This window comes from Talpa occidentalis, unplaced genomic scaffold (genome assembly GCF_014898055.3).
Source record: "Talpa occidentalis isolate TD23 unplaced genomic scaffold, MPIMG_talOcc4v2.1 talOcc4.14, whole genome shotgun sequence".
NCBI classification, from domain to species: domain Eukaryota; kingdom Metazoa; phylum Chordata; class Mammalia; order Eulipotyphla; family Talpidae; genus Talpa; species Talpa occidentalis.
In genome coordinates this window covers 63,301,496-63,317,530 of record NW_023601433.1, presented here as the reverse complement: position 1 = coordinate 63,317,530, position 16,035 = coordinate 63,301,496, and the positions used below count along the sequence as shown (strand labels likewise).

Sequence of the window (16,035 nt, the reverse complement as noted above, 5' to 3'; positions counted from 1 at the left end):
TCTTAATAGATCACAATTCCCATTCCTTGGCTGTCTAGATCATCTGCGAAAAAAAGATTTAAAAAATTGCATTTTCCAACTGAAAGACTAGAAGACCCTTCTTTTTCTTTTTCTTTTCTTTAGAGGCAACAGTTTACAGCACTGTGTATGTTTTGGGAGTACAGGTTCACACCTTTTCAAATGACTGTTGCCACACCACATCCACCACCAAAATACAAATAATCCTCCACCACAGTTCATTGGATACCATCCATCCTTTGCTCTTTCCTCCCATAACCTCAGTTCTACTGTCAGAGTCCATGGGTTTGTTTTGGTTTGGTTTGATTGTTCCTTTGATTTGTTTTTCACATTCCACATATCAGTGAAATCATCTGGTATTTGTTCTTTTTCTAACTTATTTTGCTTAGCATAATCCCTTCCTATGCCATCCATGTTGCCACACATGGCACAATTTCATCTTTCTTTATAGCTGAGTAGTATTTCCTTGTATGTATATACTGCATCTTCTTTATCCACTCATGTGTTGTTATGGAAACACTTGTTTCCATAGCTTGGCTATTGTAAATAATGACTCAATGAACATAGGAATGCATATATACCTTCGAATTAAGAGTTTTTGTTTTAAATGCCTAGGAGAGGGATTGCTGGATCATATGGTAGACCTATTTTTAATGCTTTCAGAACCCTCCATACTGGAACTTTCAGAAACTTCCATAGAGTTTGGACCAGTAAACATTTCTACCAATAGTGTACTGTTTCTTTTTTCTCCAAACCCTTGCCAACACTTGTTTCTGATCTTTTTTATATGGGACATTATCACAAGTAGGTGGTGGTATCTCACTGTGTTTTTTGATTTGTATTTCCCTGATGAGTATTTTTTTCATGTGCCTATTGCCATCTGTATATCTTATTTGGAGGATGGATTGATGGATGAATGGATGGATGGGTAAATGATGGGGTAAAAATAAAAGAAAGGGAAAAAGAAATTTTATTTTGAAAATGGAAAACACTGAAAACAATTGTGTGACTGCCAGTATAAATTTTTTTCCAGCATAATTTTTAAAAGATTTACATGGAGTATATAAATAACTGTTTTTACTTTCAGAGAAAAAATGATCCCTATTCTCTTGCATCCCTGGTATCCTTTCAAGTTAAGAAGATGCCTTATAGAGATCAGCCAGCAAAACTCCCAGAAGGAAACATAGCAGTGAGTATCTTTTAAACATATATATAGGCACTAAAATTTCACTGAAATTGTAATTTTCTAACCATTGTTCAGCTTGAGGTAGATTTAAGTGATTGCATTGATTTGAGAAAAGTTTCCTTCTTCAGATCCCTATTTTCTTATTCCAGGCTAGAAATCTCTTAGTGTCATTGGATCAAATTTGTAAAAGTTCAATATAAATTTACACCCAAAAAATTATAGGGCATGACCAATACCTCTTTGTAATTATATCATTTTTGGCCTCCCCCCAGACCAGCTGAGTCAAAGAATCTGCATTTTATCAAAATCATCTGGGCAGCACATGCACAACAAAAGTTGAGAAGCTCTGCTTTGGGCAGTATATAAGCCTCTGCTATTGTGATTTCTCATCACAATATTTAATATAATTATTTAATATAATTAAATATTACAAGTATAAATGTAATATTTAATCTGTCTAGCTTAATCTACTTTTAGTAGATTCAGTTAATCCATTGATTAGTGATTTTCAGCCCCAAGTGTGCAAAAGGATCATCTTTGCAGATGATTTTACAGACACACGTGTGCTAAGACCTCACTCAAGTTGCTAGGTGGAGTAGGCCCAGGATGGGGCCCTGGCATTGTGCTTTATAAGCACTAGAAGTGAGGACTCAGCATTGGAACCATTCCTGAAAACTCCAGCGCAGAGGCAGGGTAGAGGAAAATCCACAACTTTCAATATAGGTCTTCCTGGCTGCACCCCACTCTCATTAGGGGACCTGCAGAAAGTCATTCAACTTCACTGAGACACTTACCATATTCCCCATATTCACCTGTTAAGAAAGTTAATAAAATTATATCTCGAAAGCCTTAGCATTGTACCTGGCACAAGGTAAGCCTCCAGTCCGATTAAATGTTTATAACCTTCCCCAAATGTAGGCCGAAACTGGCCAATAGATTTGCACAAACTATGTCTATAAACTTTGGTGGCATTTTAAAGCAAGGACTGCCACATCTTTCCTCATTTACCTCCTGAGCTCTCTTTCTCTCACAAGATGTCTGCTATAGTTTGGATTTATGTTCAACCTAAAAAACAGAGGCTTTGGCAAAGGTTTTTAATATAGAGTGTTCATCCAAAGAGGTTCAAAGGCTTGTAGCTCTAAGGGAGATAAATCTGGGCTCTTTTGTTTTCTCTCAGCATATGTTCCCTAACAGAAACACATGTCACAGTCGATTCCATCAGCACTGCTGCATCTTTCTGTGCTGGCCACAGGTGACAGCCTGCTGTTCTCAACTCATCTCAAAAGAGGCACAAAGTGATCAAATGCATGCCTCTCCACCCCCACCACTGTCGTTCCTGCATTTTTTAAAGTCTTGTTATCTGATGGAGGTGATTTACCACATGATTTATGTAAAGGTTATTAGAAAAACATTTAGAAATGGTGGTGTTTCTAGGTCTCCCCATAATCCTTGATTAATCTTGCCAGGAGAAAGTTGTTTCTGGAAAACAATTTTTCGGTGGCTTCGTGTGAAGGAACTTCGTGTGCTTGCAGTTGGCAGAATTTTTTTCAATAGCAAGATCTTCTCAAAAATCTTGTCCTTCTTATCTCGAAAAGAGTTCAGCAGAAGGGAGTTACTTGAAAGTGGTAAAATAGTTGGAATAGGTAGTTTGAGAATCATCAAAATTCCAATCTATACTCTGACATTAGGAAATTGTCCATTCCTTCTTTTGTAAAGAAACTCAATAATGTTTGCTTGTTTTCCTAGGCCCCTGTGTGGGATGATTAGTCTGTTGGGGCTCCCTTTTCACCATGGTTGTAAATCAGTCATTTCTTGAGGTCTATATAAACTTCACATAGTAAAGAAAATAGAAATCCCATTCTGCTCCTTGCAGAGTGTCTGTGTTTACAAAAAATAAGCTCCTCACGTGACAAGACACTTGTCATGTCCAGAGGTGAGGAAATGGTTACAACACCGAATCATTACAACATGGTAGAAAAGAAATTATTCAGCTATTTAAGCATTTTTTTTGGTTACCAATGAACTTGGCATCCCCTTAATGCCAAGTCGAATTCCCTAATTTACATTTAGAAAAGATTGCTATCTATTATGACCCCAAAGGTAGTTATCATAAATACTACATGAAAATTCTAATTTAAGAACCCCATCCGTAAGCTGTGAATCCGTTTGGTGTTCAGAATTATTAGGAGAACTTAGGGCTTTAAAGCAGAATTTTTATATTAAACAATTGGAGCCCAAACTTGAGAAGGACTACTTGATAAGGACCCTGATAAGGGGTTATTTAAATGTTTTTAAGATGTGTGTTCAACTGGTTAACTTTGTGTTGTTATTTTGTTCTAAATGGCATTATAGGTAGGGTGTCTTGGTACATTTATTTAAAACATTCTTGTGACCCCACTGAAGTATGTTTATACAAGATTTTGCAATACATAAATACAGATGTCAACATTAATTACACTTTGCAATTACAAGGGGGCTTTTCCCTTCTACCTTGGTATTTTGTCAAAATATACAAAACCATATCATAAATGTCAATATTAAGATGTAGGCATATTAAAATTTATTTATGGTCTTTCTACCTTAATAAAAAACAAGAAGATTTATAACACGGTGAAGGTAAGATTAAATGTTCTCTACTTAACATCACTTTAAGAACATCTAAACCACTTAAAATTTATGGATCCCACTTCCTAAAATGGCAGATAGTTTTAACAACAAGTGAATTGTTAAGATCTTACACTATTCCTTCAAAAGAGCTATGGAAGTAAAACAGTTTGTGGATTAATTGGCATACAATTAAATTTTTCTTCCTAAATTTTAAGGGCAACAGTTATTCAATGTTACCCTTCTTTTTTAAAGTACTATTTATAGAAGGAATTTTTCATTTATTTCAAATAATATTTATTGAACACCCCATGAAATTACAAGCCCCTATCTTAAAGTAAACCTTTAGTTTAAATATATCCCAAGGGACTACAACAATGTAAGAAAAAAATTTAATTAATTAAAAAAAAAAGTAAGTATACCCCATCTTCAGCTTTGGAACTGCTTCTTAATGAAAGACTCTTATGAAGCTGGGCTTGGGTAATGCAGCAAACCACACCTTATATGAGAATATACAAAATAATCTGACGCTTCTCAGTCAAATATGGTAACTACATGTAGTTAGTGAGTGAAATGTGGCCTCTATGCCCGAAGAACTGAACTAGTGTTTTATTTTATTTTAACTTATTTAAATATAACCTTAAAACTTCGATCAGTTTATGACCCTATTTCAACTTGTTTAGGTTTTATTTTTTACTTACAAAACTAGGACTGTTTTCTGTGTTTAACATGAAGTGGAAGAGGTGCCTTAAGATATTAATTAGGTAAATCAGGAGAAGAGGAGATTGAGACGTATGGTTACCTACCTTACTGTAAACCACCTGTTAGTGAATTTTGGCAATTCCGAACACTTGCATAGGATATGGAACGCAATTGTGGGATGATTCTGATTATTATATGGATCCTATAGGAACTGTCCCCAATATTATTTTGGTAATTACTGCTTTATTTCATCCAGTAGTTTCCAAATTAGAGCTCAATTGCTTCATTTTCTATTTCAGATCAAGACATCAGTTATTTGGGCAACCCCAAATGTTTCCTTCTCAATCCCATTATGGGTAATAATATTAGCAATACTTCTTGGATTACTGGTTCTGGCCATTTTGACCTTAGCTTTATGGAAGGTAAGTTTATTTACTTTCTTTTCTTTTTGAGTAGAAAGGCCTCTGAGGGGCGTATACCCAGAAATTTAAAAAGACAACACTAGAGGCACCATTTGAGAACTTTTAACAATGTAAAAGAACATTGAATTTTGTTTGCTTTGGCAAACTTAGTATATTTATGTAGCTGACACTTAAGAAGACTGAGGGAGTTTAATGTTATTTTTATTTAGAGATTTCTTGTAAATAAATATATAGATATTTAGCCATTATTAACTAAGACCTGTGGTCTTTCCTTGTGCTTGGAGTGACAATGTTATTGTGGATACTTATTTTTTTTTTATTGATGTGGTTCTATCATCAATCCTTTGAGAGTTTTCTTTATAAAATTATATAAATGCAATTAACATATATCAATTCTGATTTTTTTAAATGTCGACTATATTTAAGCCAAATAGATCATTTTGTTATAATATCCTTGGAATTTTTTTTTTAACCTTGCCAATTTAGACTGTTTCCATCAGGAAGCCTTCGCTTACTCTTTCATGTGTTTTGCTAACATTTGTTCTAGAAGGCTACGATAGGAATTAGTTTCTGGCTCCAAACCAACACAACTGCCAAGTTTTACAAAGCTTTCAGTTGCAAAATAGAAACAATGTCACAATTACATGACTATAAAAGTAATTAATCAAGTCACATCTTATTTAACCACTATTATTGTGGTTCTGCAAAATCAGAGCCTATTTTTAGCTTAACATAATATGTGGTATGCTTAATAAATTGAGAAAACTGACTTGTGGGTTAAATAATGACTTTCTCAATCATTATTAGCTATTTTGTGCCCTCTTAAGCTTACATAGTGTACTATGAAATCATAGAAATAGACTTTTATGTTATTTAGAAATGAATGTCTGTTATTGTTAGTTATAGTAACTCTGTTTCTATAAATGATAGCAGTATGTGCCAATCGACAGAATATAGTCCCAGTCCTATCAACAAAAGCTGGACTCAATAGCTGTAAGCCAGCCCAGTGAATTAGGCTTCCAACATCAGCTGCAATAAAGAAGACTCTCCCTGCAATAGCCAAGTGGCAAAGTTTCTAGGAAAAGATACATTCTCCTATACCAAATATCAACTTGAAATTCAAGAGAAGAGATTCCAGAATCAACCTACTTGAGTTGCTGGCTAATCTGGATATTCAACAAGGTGTTCTGAGATTGAAATAAATGAGAAATCTAGGTTTCTCCTCTCTATATACTACATGTTCCATCAAGTGCAGAGGAATATGCAACCATCTCTTCTCATCCTACTCTAATCATTCCTAAGGGTGCCTCCAGTACACAGAGAACCCGCTTCCCTGGTCAACAGTTAGCATGCCTACTGCTACAGAAAACAGGCAGGAAAGCAAAAAGGGACTCCTTGGGCCATTCGTGTATTCTCAGGACACTATACAAAGTCAAGTGGTCTGTAAAAAAACGGGCATTCTCCCACTATCACAACATTCCTATGCTATGAATTCCTCTCTGCAGGTAAAGAACACACTGTTTTCACCTCTGAATATAGAGAATTCTATAGTTTCTATTCACAGAGCTCCAAGTTCTTTAGAAAATATATAAAGCAAAAAATTTTAGTATGAGGATGACTTGATTTATAACCTGTTCTCTTTTTCCATAGTGTGGATTCTTTGACAGAGCAAGACCCCCTAAAGATGATATGACTGACACGGAACAACTGACAAATGAGAAAACCCCCGAGGCATGAAAAGGAAAACCAAAAACCTAAAAACTCAAACCCTGGTCCAGTTCAAAGAAAAGAAAGGACAGTAGGATTAAAGAAAGATCTTCCTGGCCCTTTCCTGTGACCTAGGAAATACAAGAGCCCTGGAAAATAGGACCTCATCTACACCATGCTTTGGAAAAGTTGCCATGGGCCCAGAGGCCCCTTTGAAAAAGGAAATGTCCTCCACGCTCTAAGAACCATCAGCAGTTGTGGCAGATTTCTCTCGCTTTTGTCATCCTGTGTTTGGCAGACACTTTGAAATGGGTCTGGGAACTGAGCTTGCTTTCCAGGTAAATGCAACTTAAGCCAGAAAGACAAAATGTCTGAATTACTACAGAACTTAGGGGGTGAACTAGGACCAAACCTTCCAACACTACTGTACCCAAAGGAATATTTGACACCTCCCTATGGAAAAGAAACATTTCTAACTGATGCTATGGCTCAGGGAGACAAACATATGTTGGTAGTACTTAATGAAAAAGTACTTTTGAAATGACAAAGATAATCTTGTGAGGATAGCAATTTATTTATTTATATTCCATTTCTCTAGGCTGATATTCTGGTCATCTAGAAGATTTGGAAGTTAAGTTTTGCTTAGCTAGTTTTCAAATCATTCACTAAATTTTTCTACTAAGATAAGCAATTTGTGCAGATAAATCAACACATCTTTTGCTGTTCCTTAACAGCAAAAGGAACAACAAATGGGTTAAGGAACAGCAAATCGGTATTAGGATACAGTTTCACTTAATACCTTGCTGCCTTCTTCCTAAAATTAATTCTACTTTCCAAAGACTCTCATTTGCTTAATTTAGCTTTACACAAAGTTGCATTTAAATTTCCCTTTATTAAAAACATAATCTTTCCATTGACTTAATTGACAAAGCATAAATATACAGATACTCTCCACCTGGTATTGTGTTTCAAAGTAATGGTAAAATTTCTAAGGTCTATTAGTAAAAAAAAGCAATGTAACACATCAGTAAACACAGTATTTTTAGTATCTTTAAAAAGCAACACCAATATTTAGTTTGGGATCAAATGTCTATTTTCTCTACTGTATCTCAAACTTGCAAACACAGATAAAACATGTTAAACATAAATAGGAAGGGAATATAAAGTTATGCAAATGTGAGATGAACCTAGAAAGTGGATTTTCTTTAGAATTGCCTGCTCCAACTTTACTATTCATTTTTACTGTTAATCTTTATATTACATAACTTTGGAAAGTAATCTTTATTTAAGCTATCTTCCCACCATCTTGAATTTAACCATCTTGATATTTAAAACTCTTGTAAATAATCATAATCATGTAATAATGTTATTTTTGAAGTAAAATTGACCAGCCAAATTCAGTTAGTCTGCACAATTTTGTATCCTTTTATAATGATGAAAAATTACTATGAAGAAATGCTGAACAAATTTTTATATTTATGTGCAATATTTTATAGACCTATGTATCTAAAGCATGTTTACACTGGCATTAGTTATTTTTTAATTAATATCCCAAATATTAAGTATGATAGAACAAAAGGACCAAAATCCTTAGAGTTTATAAAGCAGTTGGAAAATTTGTATCCCAATTTCAACAATCACACTTGATTTGAAAGATGAGTCAAATCCACAGACACGGAATTTTCTCATGCCTTAACCTGGAAACAGGCCATCTGGCTCCGACTGCAGAACTTCATTGGGAACCAAATGAAAGGCACATGGAAAGACACACGGATGCACATTCTTCCTGCTTGTGAATTAAATCCTGTCATGGTAGCAGTTTCAAGTCTGTCAGGAATCAAAATCTGGCTCTCAGAGTGTGTTCCTGATTTTAGGGAGAATCATATGGGCTTCAAAGAAGGTCCCAAAACAGCCTCTGGGGCTCTTGAGTGTTAGCCCTCTAGGCAGAATAGGTTTTACAGAAAGGTCAACTATTATGATGAGAAGGGTGTCTGAGAGAGGTCTCTGCGTCCACCCTTCCCCACCAGTAATGCCTGTACTCCTGTCAAAGTGCCTGACTTTTGACCAATAGAGATTAGATAGTCAGAATTTTGTTTAAGCTCTTTGAGAGAATATCCCCCTTGCTTGTTACCTTTGGTGAAAGAACCCAGGACTCTCAGGGCTAGGTCAGTGTAGGATGCTGTAAAGGGTGGTACAGACACCTGGAGGACACTACACCAGCTGTGAGGAGACCTAGGACCCAGGACAGAACAAAGTATGAGCTTCAGTGACAAGCTCTCTCCTCCTCACAGTCCCATCCAGCACTGGTCCTGTTCTAGAGGAATGGCCCTTGCTACCCACAGGTGTTTCAAACACCACGCATGCAGTGGCCCTCTCTGCCACTTGAGATGTGGAAACTAGAATGGTGACAGCTGAGGTCCAGGAATTCCACCCCTTCATCAGTACTTGAGCATCCCTTCCTCATGGAAAATGCTCTCCAGTGCACCTGTGTGTCTGCTTCTCATCCTGGCATCACCAATTGCCCCCATAATTCATAATGCGCCGTGCTTCTGTTAGAGTCTATTATAGCTTAGGTGTTCCTTTTAAAATTCTTGCGGTTGGCTTTTGAAGTGTGGAAACAATGGGCCAATCGAGTTTTATAAACCTGGAGCTTTTTATACAGTAAATGAATGACATGTCCTTAGCTGCCACTGAAACCCCTCTTTGAACACAACTTTTTCTCATTTATTTAAAAATGTGTGTAGATATTTGTGAAGATTTTCATGTATGTATTTACCTTGTCACGAATAAACTTAAAATTAAAAGACACTATGATGCGCTTGTGATGTGTTTTACGAGCAATGTAAAACTTTTTCTCACAACAGCAGACATCAAAGGTTTCTGTCTTTACACCTTGCTTCTTTATTAAAAAACAAACAAACATTAAATATTGGAAGAAATTTCAAAAAGCAAAAGTGCAACCCTCCTCTGGGATGATGAAATATTCTAAGCTTAGATTGTGGTGATGTTTATACAACTTCATGAATGTACTAAAAAATACTGAATTGTATAAATTGGGTAAGTTTTAAGATATATTATTAAATTTCAAGAAGTTTTTTAATTTTTTACTAAGGTAACATTGGTTAACAACACTGTATGTGATGCAGCGAAATACGTTCACACCTCCCTGGATGCATGTCACTACACCACCCTCACCACCAAGGCACCTTCACCATATACCACTGGGCCTGTCCCCCTTTTAGTCCCATCACCCTCTTCCAGTAGTTTTGATTCTGCTATCATATTTTTAGGGTTTGTTTTGGTTTATTTTGTCAATTCCTTTGTTTCCCTATATTCCACATACGAATGAAATTATCTGGTGTTTTTCTTTCTCCTTCTGGCTTATTTGGCTTAAAATAACCCCTTCCACTTCCATTTTGTCACAAATGACACAAGATTTCACAAGATTTCACCTTTTTAACCTTTTTTTAAACTTAATTTTTAAAAAGATTTATTTATTTATTTATTTATTTGTACAAGCACTGAGTACAGTCAGATGTGCAGGAGGGTGAAAGAACTCACCAGAGCCACAGTGAGGAACAGAACAGGTAGACTGACGAAATACACTGCTGAGGGGAGCAGCAGGCGCAGCAGGAGAGGCTTGTCGCACCATGTGGAACCCTCACCAGTGGCCGGGGATAGAACCGGCGCTGCAGGCAGCCTCGCAGCCCAACGCTCAACCGCTGCACCACCAGGGGAGGCCCAGGATTTCACCTTTTTATAGCTGAGTAGTATTCCATTGTGAATATAGAGGTTTTTAAAAGTTTAAGTCATTTATAACACTTTTACCATTGTACAACTGATTCCCCCCCCATGCCTTTTCAATTTTGTCTCTATATAGCTTTAGTTCCTCTATGAAGTCTTCCCTTATGTCTCCAGCCAAATCATAGGCTCCTACTATCCATCAATGACAATTCATAAATTACTGTAATTTTTCATTCGTTCATTTCACTATTTTCTAGCAGGACAGATCCTCAATGAGGGCAGGAACCATAGCTTTCCATTTTTGGGTCTCCCATACCTAGCACCCACATCTGTTATATGTAATCAGTGTTTGAAAACATTTATAAAATGAGCCAATGGATATTCAGTGTACTAACCATGGAGAACATGTACTTTCGTAATCTGCTCCAATTGCAAAGCCCCAGGGTACACACATGTTGACATGTTCCTATTTATAGTGTTCATAAAATGTTGTTATAATAGTTACCCAAAGTTCAATTCAATTAATGGACCTTCATTTGTTTAACCATCCTGTTCATACTGGGACTAGACTAATCCACATATTGATATATTAAAACATTAAATTGAATACTTTTATAAAAGAGACATGAGGCTTCTTATGGGTTATTTCAACGAATGAACTTTATGAGTTAGATTACTTGATCAAAGCAATGAAGATTTTTATAGTTCTTGATAACATATTGCTTCTTAAGAGCACTAGATCAATCTACCATCAGTTAACTATACCATTCCCTTAATAATTCTGTCAGAGTTTTAAAATATTTTGGTAATTGTTTCAAATATTACTTTAATTTGCATTTCACTAGAATTCTGTAAGTGTAATGTACAAATTTAATTTTGAGTTCTAATACTTGTTAACCATTGAATAGCAACTAATTTATTGGTCAGATCCCATAAGATATTTATTTAAATACCTGCCACTTCTCTGGCTGGCATTCATGAATCCTACTGAAAGGAGCCCAGTGCCTGGGTGCTTTCCCTGTAGCCTAAAGTAAGCGATGGGATGAATCCTTCATTTCATATTGTATATCATTCACACTCCAAAGCCTAGACATAACTAAAGGCTTATGTTGTTCCAGAGATGCCTATGTGTCCCTGATGAAAAAATGAAAAACCAAATCTAAGATTTAGTAATATTGATGCTAAAGGTCAAAGTGCCATTCCAGTATAAACTGAGTAGGCAAAACCTCCCTGCAGAACATGCAGAAGGATCTATTCTGGGTCAGTTCCCCTGGCTAAAATCCACACGTGCTTATAGAGAGGGATAATGGTACTTTTACCATGTAAGTAGTGAAATCCTTTGTAAGCTGGATAGATGCAATTGATATCTTTGTCATATCCAGCCATTGTGTATGTAGACACTTAACTATGTCAATAATTTCTAAACACTGAGTTGAAATTTTGTCCCTACAATGTGCAAACTTGAGATCAGGAGGCAGAGTTGCAGAGTTGCTTGGGAAAGTTAAAACATTGCAACTTTAGATTCATTTGGGAACTGAATAAAACCATAACTCCAGGGATGTTTAAGTTGATGGCGAGTTCAGAGTAGCCAGCACGCATCAGGCACAATTCTGTTTCCATGTTAAACTCCCCCCACTAAAACCATCTGCCCGACACACGGCCTTTTGGAATTGTTTATGAGCAAGTTCTGTTATTTATGATTGTTGGCCAAAATCCATATGAAAATGTATCCTGATACTAGTGCTTCTTGACAATAAAAAGTCTTGATTTTAACTTCTATTGGCGCCATGATATGACACAGTAGGGATGTTCTTAATATAACCGTGCTGTTGCTTATTTTGATTTTGCGGTGTGTTGTAGAAACAATTAAGTCACCAGATAATTACCCACTGTCCAAGCTTTAAGTGGAACTTTTTTAAAAAGCCATATCAGGTTTAATATTCTAGATTTCAATTTTAATTCACTTAGTTAACTGTTAGGGGTCAAAGCATACTTAATGATTTTTATTTCTATGAGAAATCTCAGCTTTTAAAAACTCCATTTTTCTCCCCTGTATTAATTTCCTAGGGCTGCCATAACAAAAAGCCATATACTGGGGGACTTAAATAAACAGAAATGTATTGTCACACAGTTCTCAGGGCCAGAAGTCAAAAATCTAGGGACCAGCAGGGCCATGGTGCCACTGAAGGTCCTAAGGGAAGGAATTGCTTCCATGCATCTCTGTAGCTTCTGAGAGTCTCAGGTATCCTTGGCTCAGGTATCCTGAGCATTTTATAAGTTTGAATGGGTACGTCTAGTAGGCATCTATGGATAGCACTATAGATACAGTAACTAATCTGCTAGCAATCCTTCACAGCTTTTGAGGTGTTGTCACCTTCAAAGGAGACTTCTTTCAAAACTATTACCATAATGATGATATTGCTAAAAGTATTAAATTGCCTAACGAATTGTGAAAAATTCCTCCATTGGAATTAAGACCTTCCTCCAGTTGATTAAGCATCTACACTTATATGATCTATACCACAGACACATGACATTTTGCATTTTGTTTCCACCCCTCCCAGCCGAGTATAAACACAGGTCAATAAATTAAAATAACATTCTCTTGGTCACACAGAGCCATGTTACTGCACCCTCCCACCCTAAGGTAAAATACAGACATCCAGCTATTTGGATTGTGCCCATGAGTTGTTCTCAATGTAAATTTAGAATATATGTTGCCCTTGGTAATTTATAAATAAGAGGTTTTAAGAAGTAAAGCCTAATTCTACATGCCCATCAGTGGTGCCCACAGAACTTCTCAGGGGTGCAATCCTGGACCCTGCCCATTACAATACTGACCCTCACAGTCATTCACAACCCTTACACTGACCAAGGCACTGCGTGTCAGAGGAAAAGGAGCATCACCTCATCATCATTTCCTCCCTCAGTCTCTGTATGTTTAACCGGGACCCTAGTCTTTGGTGTTATTTTGGATTTCTCTTCTTTCCACCCAATCAGTATGTTCTACTAAGGTTTTTATTTCTTGAAGTTGTCCTGTGATCGACACCTGAAGCAGTTCCTCATAAATTATCGCCTTACCCACATAACGAGGGTTCCTCTCTCCCCCTGCCGCTACCCTATCACTCTCTTTCTCTCTCTCTCTTTCCTGCCTTCTGTGTCTCACACACATATATACATATTCTGACACAAGCATGCACAAAATCTCTCTCCATTCTTAATACTACTGTCTGTAAGACAATTACATTCAGTTGCCCTTATTTTAGAATCAAAATTGTTCTTTGATACATTATCATATATTTTTAATCTTGTCCTGTGACTCAACTTTAAGTTTTCTTTTGCTCCTCATAATACCACATTACCCTTATATGTCTATCCGAGGGCCAGGGGGGAAAAAAAAAAACCAGACTCTATGAAGTATGTATGACTGAAGTTGCAATTCACTATCTCCTGCCTTTTGAATTCACATGAGAAAAGAAAAAGTCTCCTTCAGTTGTGTTTTACTCTAGACAAAAATTATGAGGAGGGAGAAAGAGTGAAGGGTTACATCTGGAGAGAGTTAAGTTCTGTGGCTGGAGAAGCAGCTGGGACAATGTAATGTGGCAGCTTCCCTCGCGTAGCCATTTTGCTTTAGCTTGAAAATGCGTGGGTTTTCAAATGATGTGGATTTTATTTAGGGAGAAGGAATACAGAATGTTTTCCTAGAGGAAATTTAACAGCTTATTTGTGCTCTTAAACCACTTTTTGCCCTGGTTTATTGACCAAGAAGATACTGTTAACTAAAATTGGAAGGTCTTGGGGAGAGCTCTAAATCTTGAATAGCAGTTCATTATTGGCCACTATTAGATCATTTGGTAAGACTGCATAGTGTCTCTTTTAAATGGTTCAAAAACTTAAGGTCTTTATTTATCTGTTCCTCTTTGATGCCTGCACTGTTCTTGCTTTACTTATTTTAGGACTGGCAGCCTGGTAATCCAAGGTGAAGTCATCAAGGGATGGTGACTAATGACCTTGACTATTGCCAGCAAGAATGTTCCCCAAGCACCCATGCCTTTGTTGGAATCATCTGAGACTTTGTTATCCCTTCCTTTCTTCTCTTATCTGTCTACCTGCACCATTTGATTAATGATAAAGTATAAATCTGGCACATAAAAATAATTTTGAAATGGAAAAGTTTCCATCTGAGAATAAAGCAGTATTTTATCTATGCTAAACATGACCTATTTCACAAATTGCCGCTGCAAGTTGCTTAAAGAAAAAAAATTGCCACACTGTTTTAAACATTTCTTTAGGCTTTTTAAGAGAATTATAAAGATCTTTTATTTGGAAGTAAGTTAGGTTCCAAGGGATGGTTCATAAGTGAATTTGTTCATAAGTTCAAAGATGGCAATTCTGAGGCATTTCCTTCAAAAGAGAGAATCAGTTGACTTTTTGAATCCTAAAAACTGAACATAAATTTCTCCCACTAACTGAGACATATTCTCTCAGGAACCATCTCTCATTCCCTGCCTCTCCTCCACAATGTTACTCTCAACAGGACGGTCTACAGCTGCCGTCTCTACTCCCCCACTCTGCCTGGCTCCCAGTGATCTTGAGGTGAAATCCAAGGGCCACCTCTTCTTCATCACCACTCTTTCTCCCAGCTCCTTGTCATTTTTTGCACAGAGTAGTCTATTTTTCCCAACACCATTTATTGAAAAAACTCTGTTTTTTGTATACTTTTCACTCCTTTGTTCATATATATGTGTTTGAATTCCATGCTCTCAATTTTGTTCCATTGATCTGTATGTCTGTTTTTATTCCAATGCCATACTATTTAGATTAAAATAGTTTTGTAGTATAGGTTGAAGTCAGAAAGATGATACCTCCATTTTTGTTCTTCTTTCCCAGAATAGCTTTGGCCATTCAAAATCTTTTCTGATTCCATTCAATTTTTTTTGGACTTTTTTTGTTCTATATCTGTGAAGAATGCCATTTTGATATTGATAGGGATTGTTTGAATCTCTATAATGCTTTAAATAAAATGGCCACTTTCACAATGTTAATTCTTCTGATAAGTGAGCACAAATTTTTTTTCCATTGCTTTGTGTCTTCTTCAATTTCTTTCATTTTTATAGGGCTTTCACTTCCTTGGTTAAGTTTATTCCTAGGTACTTTATTATTTTTGAAGTGATTATAAATGGTACAGTTTTTTAAATTTCTCTTTTTGCAAATTCCTTGTTTGTGTTTTAAGTTCTTCAACAAATTGCTATCCTTCTCCTGAAAAGTATTAGATAACAGATGTCAACTTTGTATGCTGAATCCCACAGCCACACAATTATATTTTTTTTCTATTTTGCCAACCACTCTTCTTGTTTATTTTAAAGATTGTCTATCATGAAGGTTTCATATGTTGGAGAATTCTTTTTCCTTCAGAGTCATGCCTACTGCCAAATAATTTATCTAATGTGTATGTACAACTGCTACTCTTTTCTCATAATTTGCTTGTGTTTTGTGTTCTCCATTATCTCCCGTGATAATTGCATGCCTTCCCTTACCAGTCTTTTCAACTGTGTCATAGCTTTAGCACTTACTGCCCATGTCAGGGTCAACAATGTCCTCAAACACCTGAAAACGCAGTGAAAGCATAGTGAACACAACTAGACTAATGAC

The 16,035-nt window shown here is 36.3% G+C and overlaps 1 protein-coding gene and 1 long non-coding RNA gene across 2 annotated transcripts in view; one reads left to right on the top strand and one right to left on the bottom strand.

The window, feature by feature from the left end:
* ITGA8 (integrin subunit alpha 8) overlaps positions 1 to 9,442 on the top strand; it is a 140,544-nt gene extending 131,102 nt beyond the window's left edge. The window contains exons 28-30 of the mRNA XM_037510662.2: positions 1,106 to 1,207; positions 4,810 to 4,932; positions 6,583 to 9,442. Of these exons, the coding sequence (XP_037366559.1) occupies positions 1,106 to 1,207; positions 4,810 to 4,932; positions 6,583 to 6,669 (312 nt within the window). The 3' untranslated portion in view covers positions 6,670 to 9,442. The remainder of the gene's footprint in view (positions 1 to 1,105; positions 1,208 to 4,809; positions 4,933 to 6,582) is intronic.
* Positions 1 to 16,035, bottom strand: part of LOC119245275 (uncharacterized) — a 117,903-nt gene that overhangs the window by 19,071 nt on the left and 82,797 nt on the right. The window lies entirely within an intron of this gene.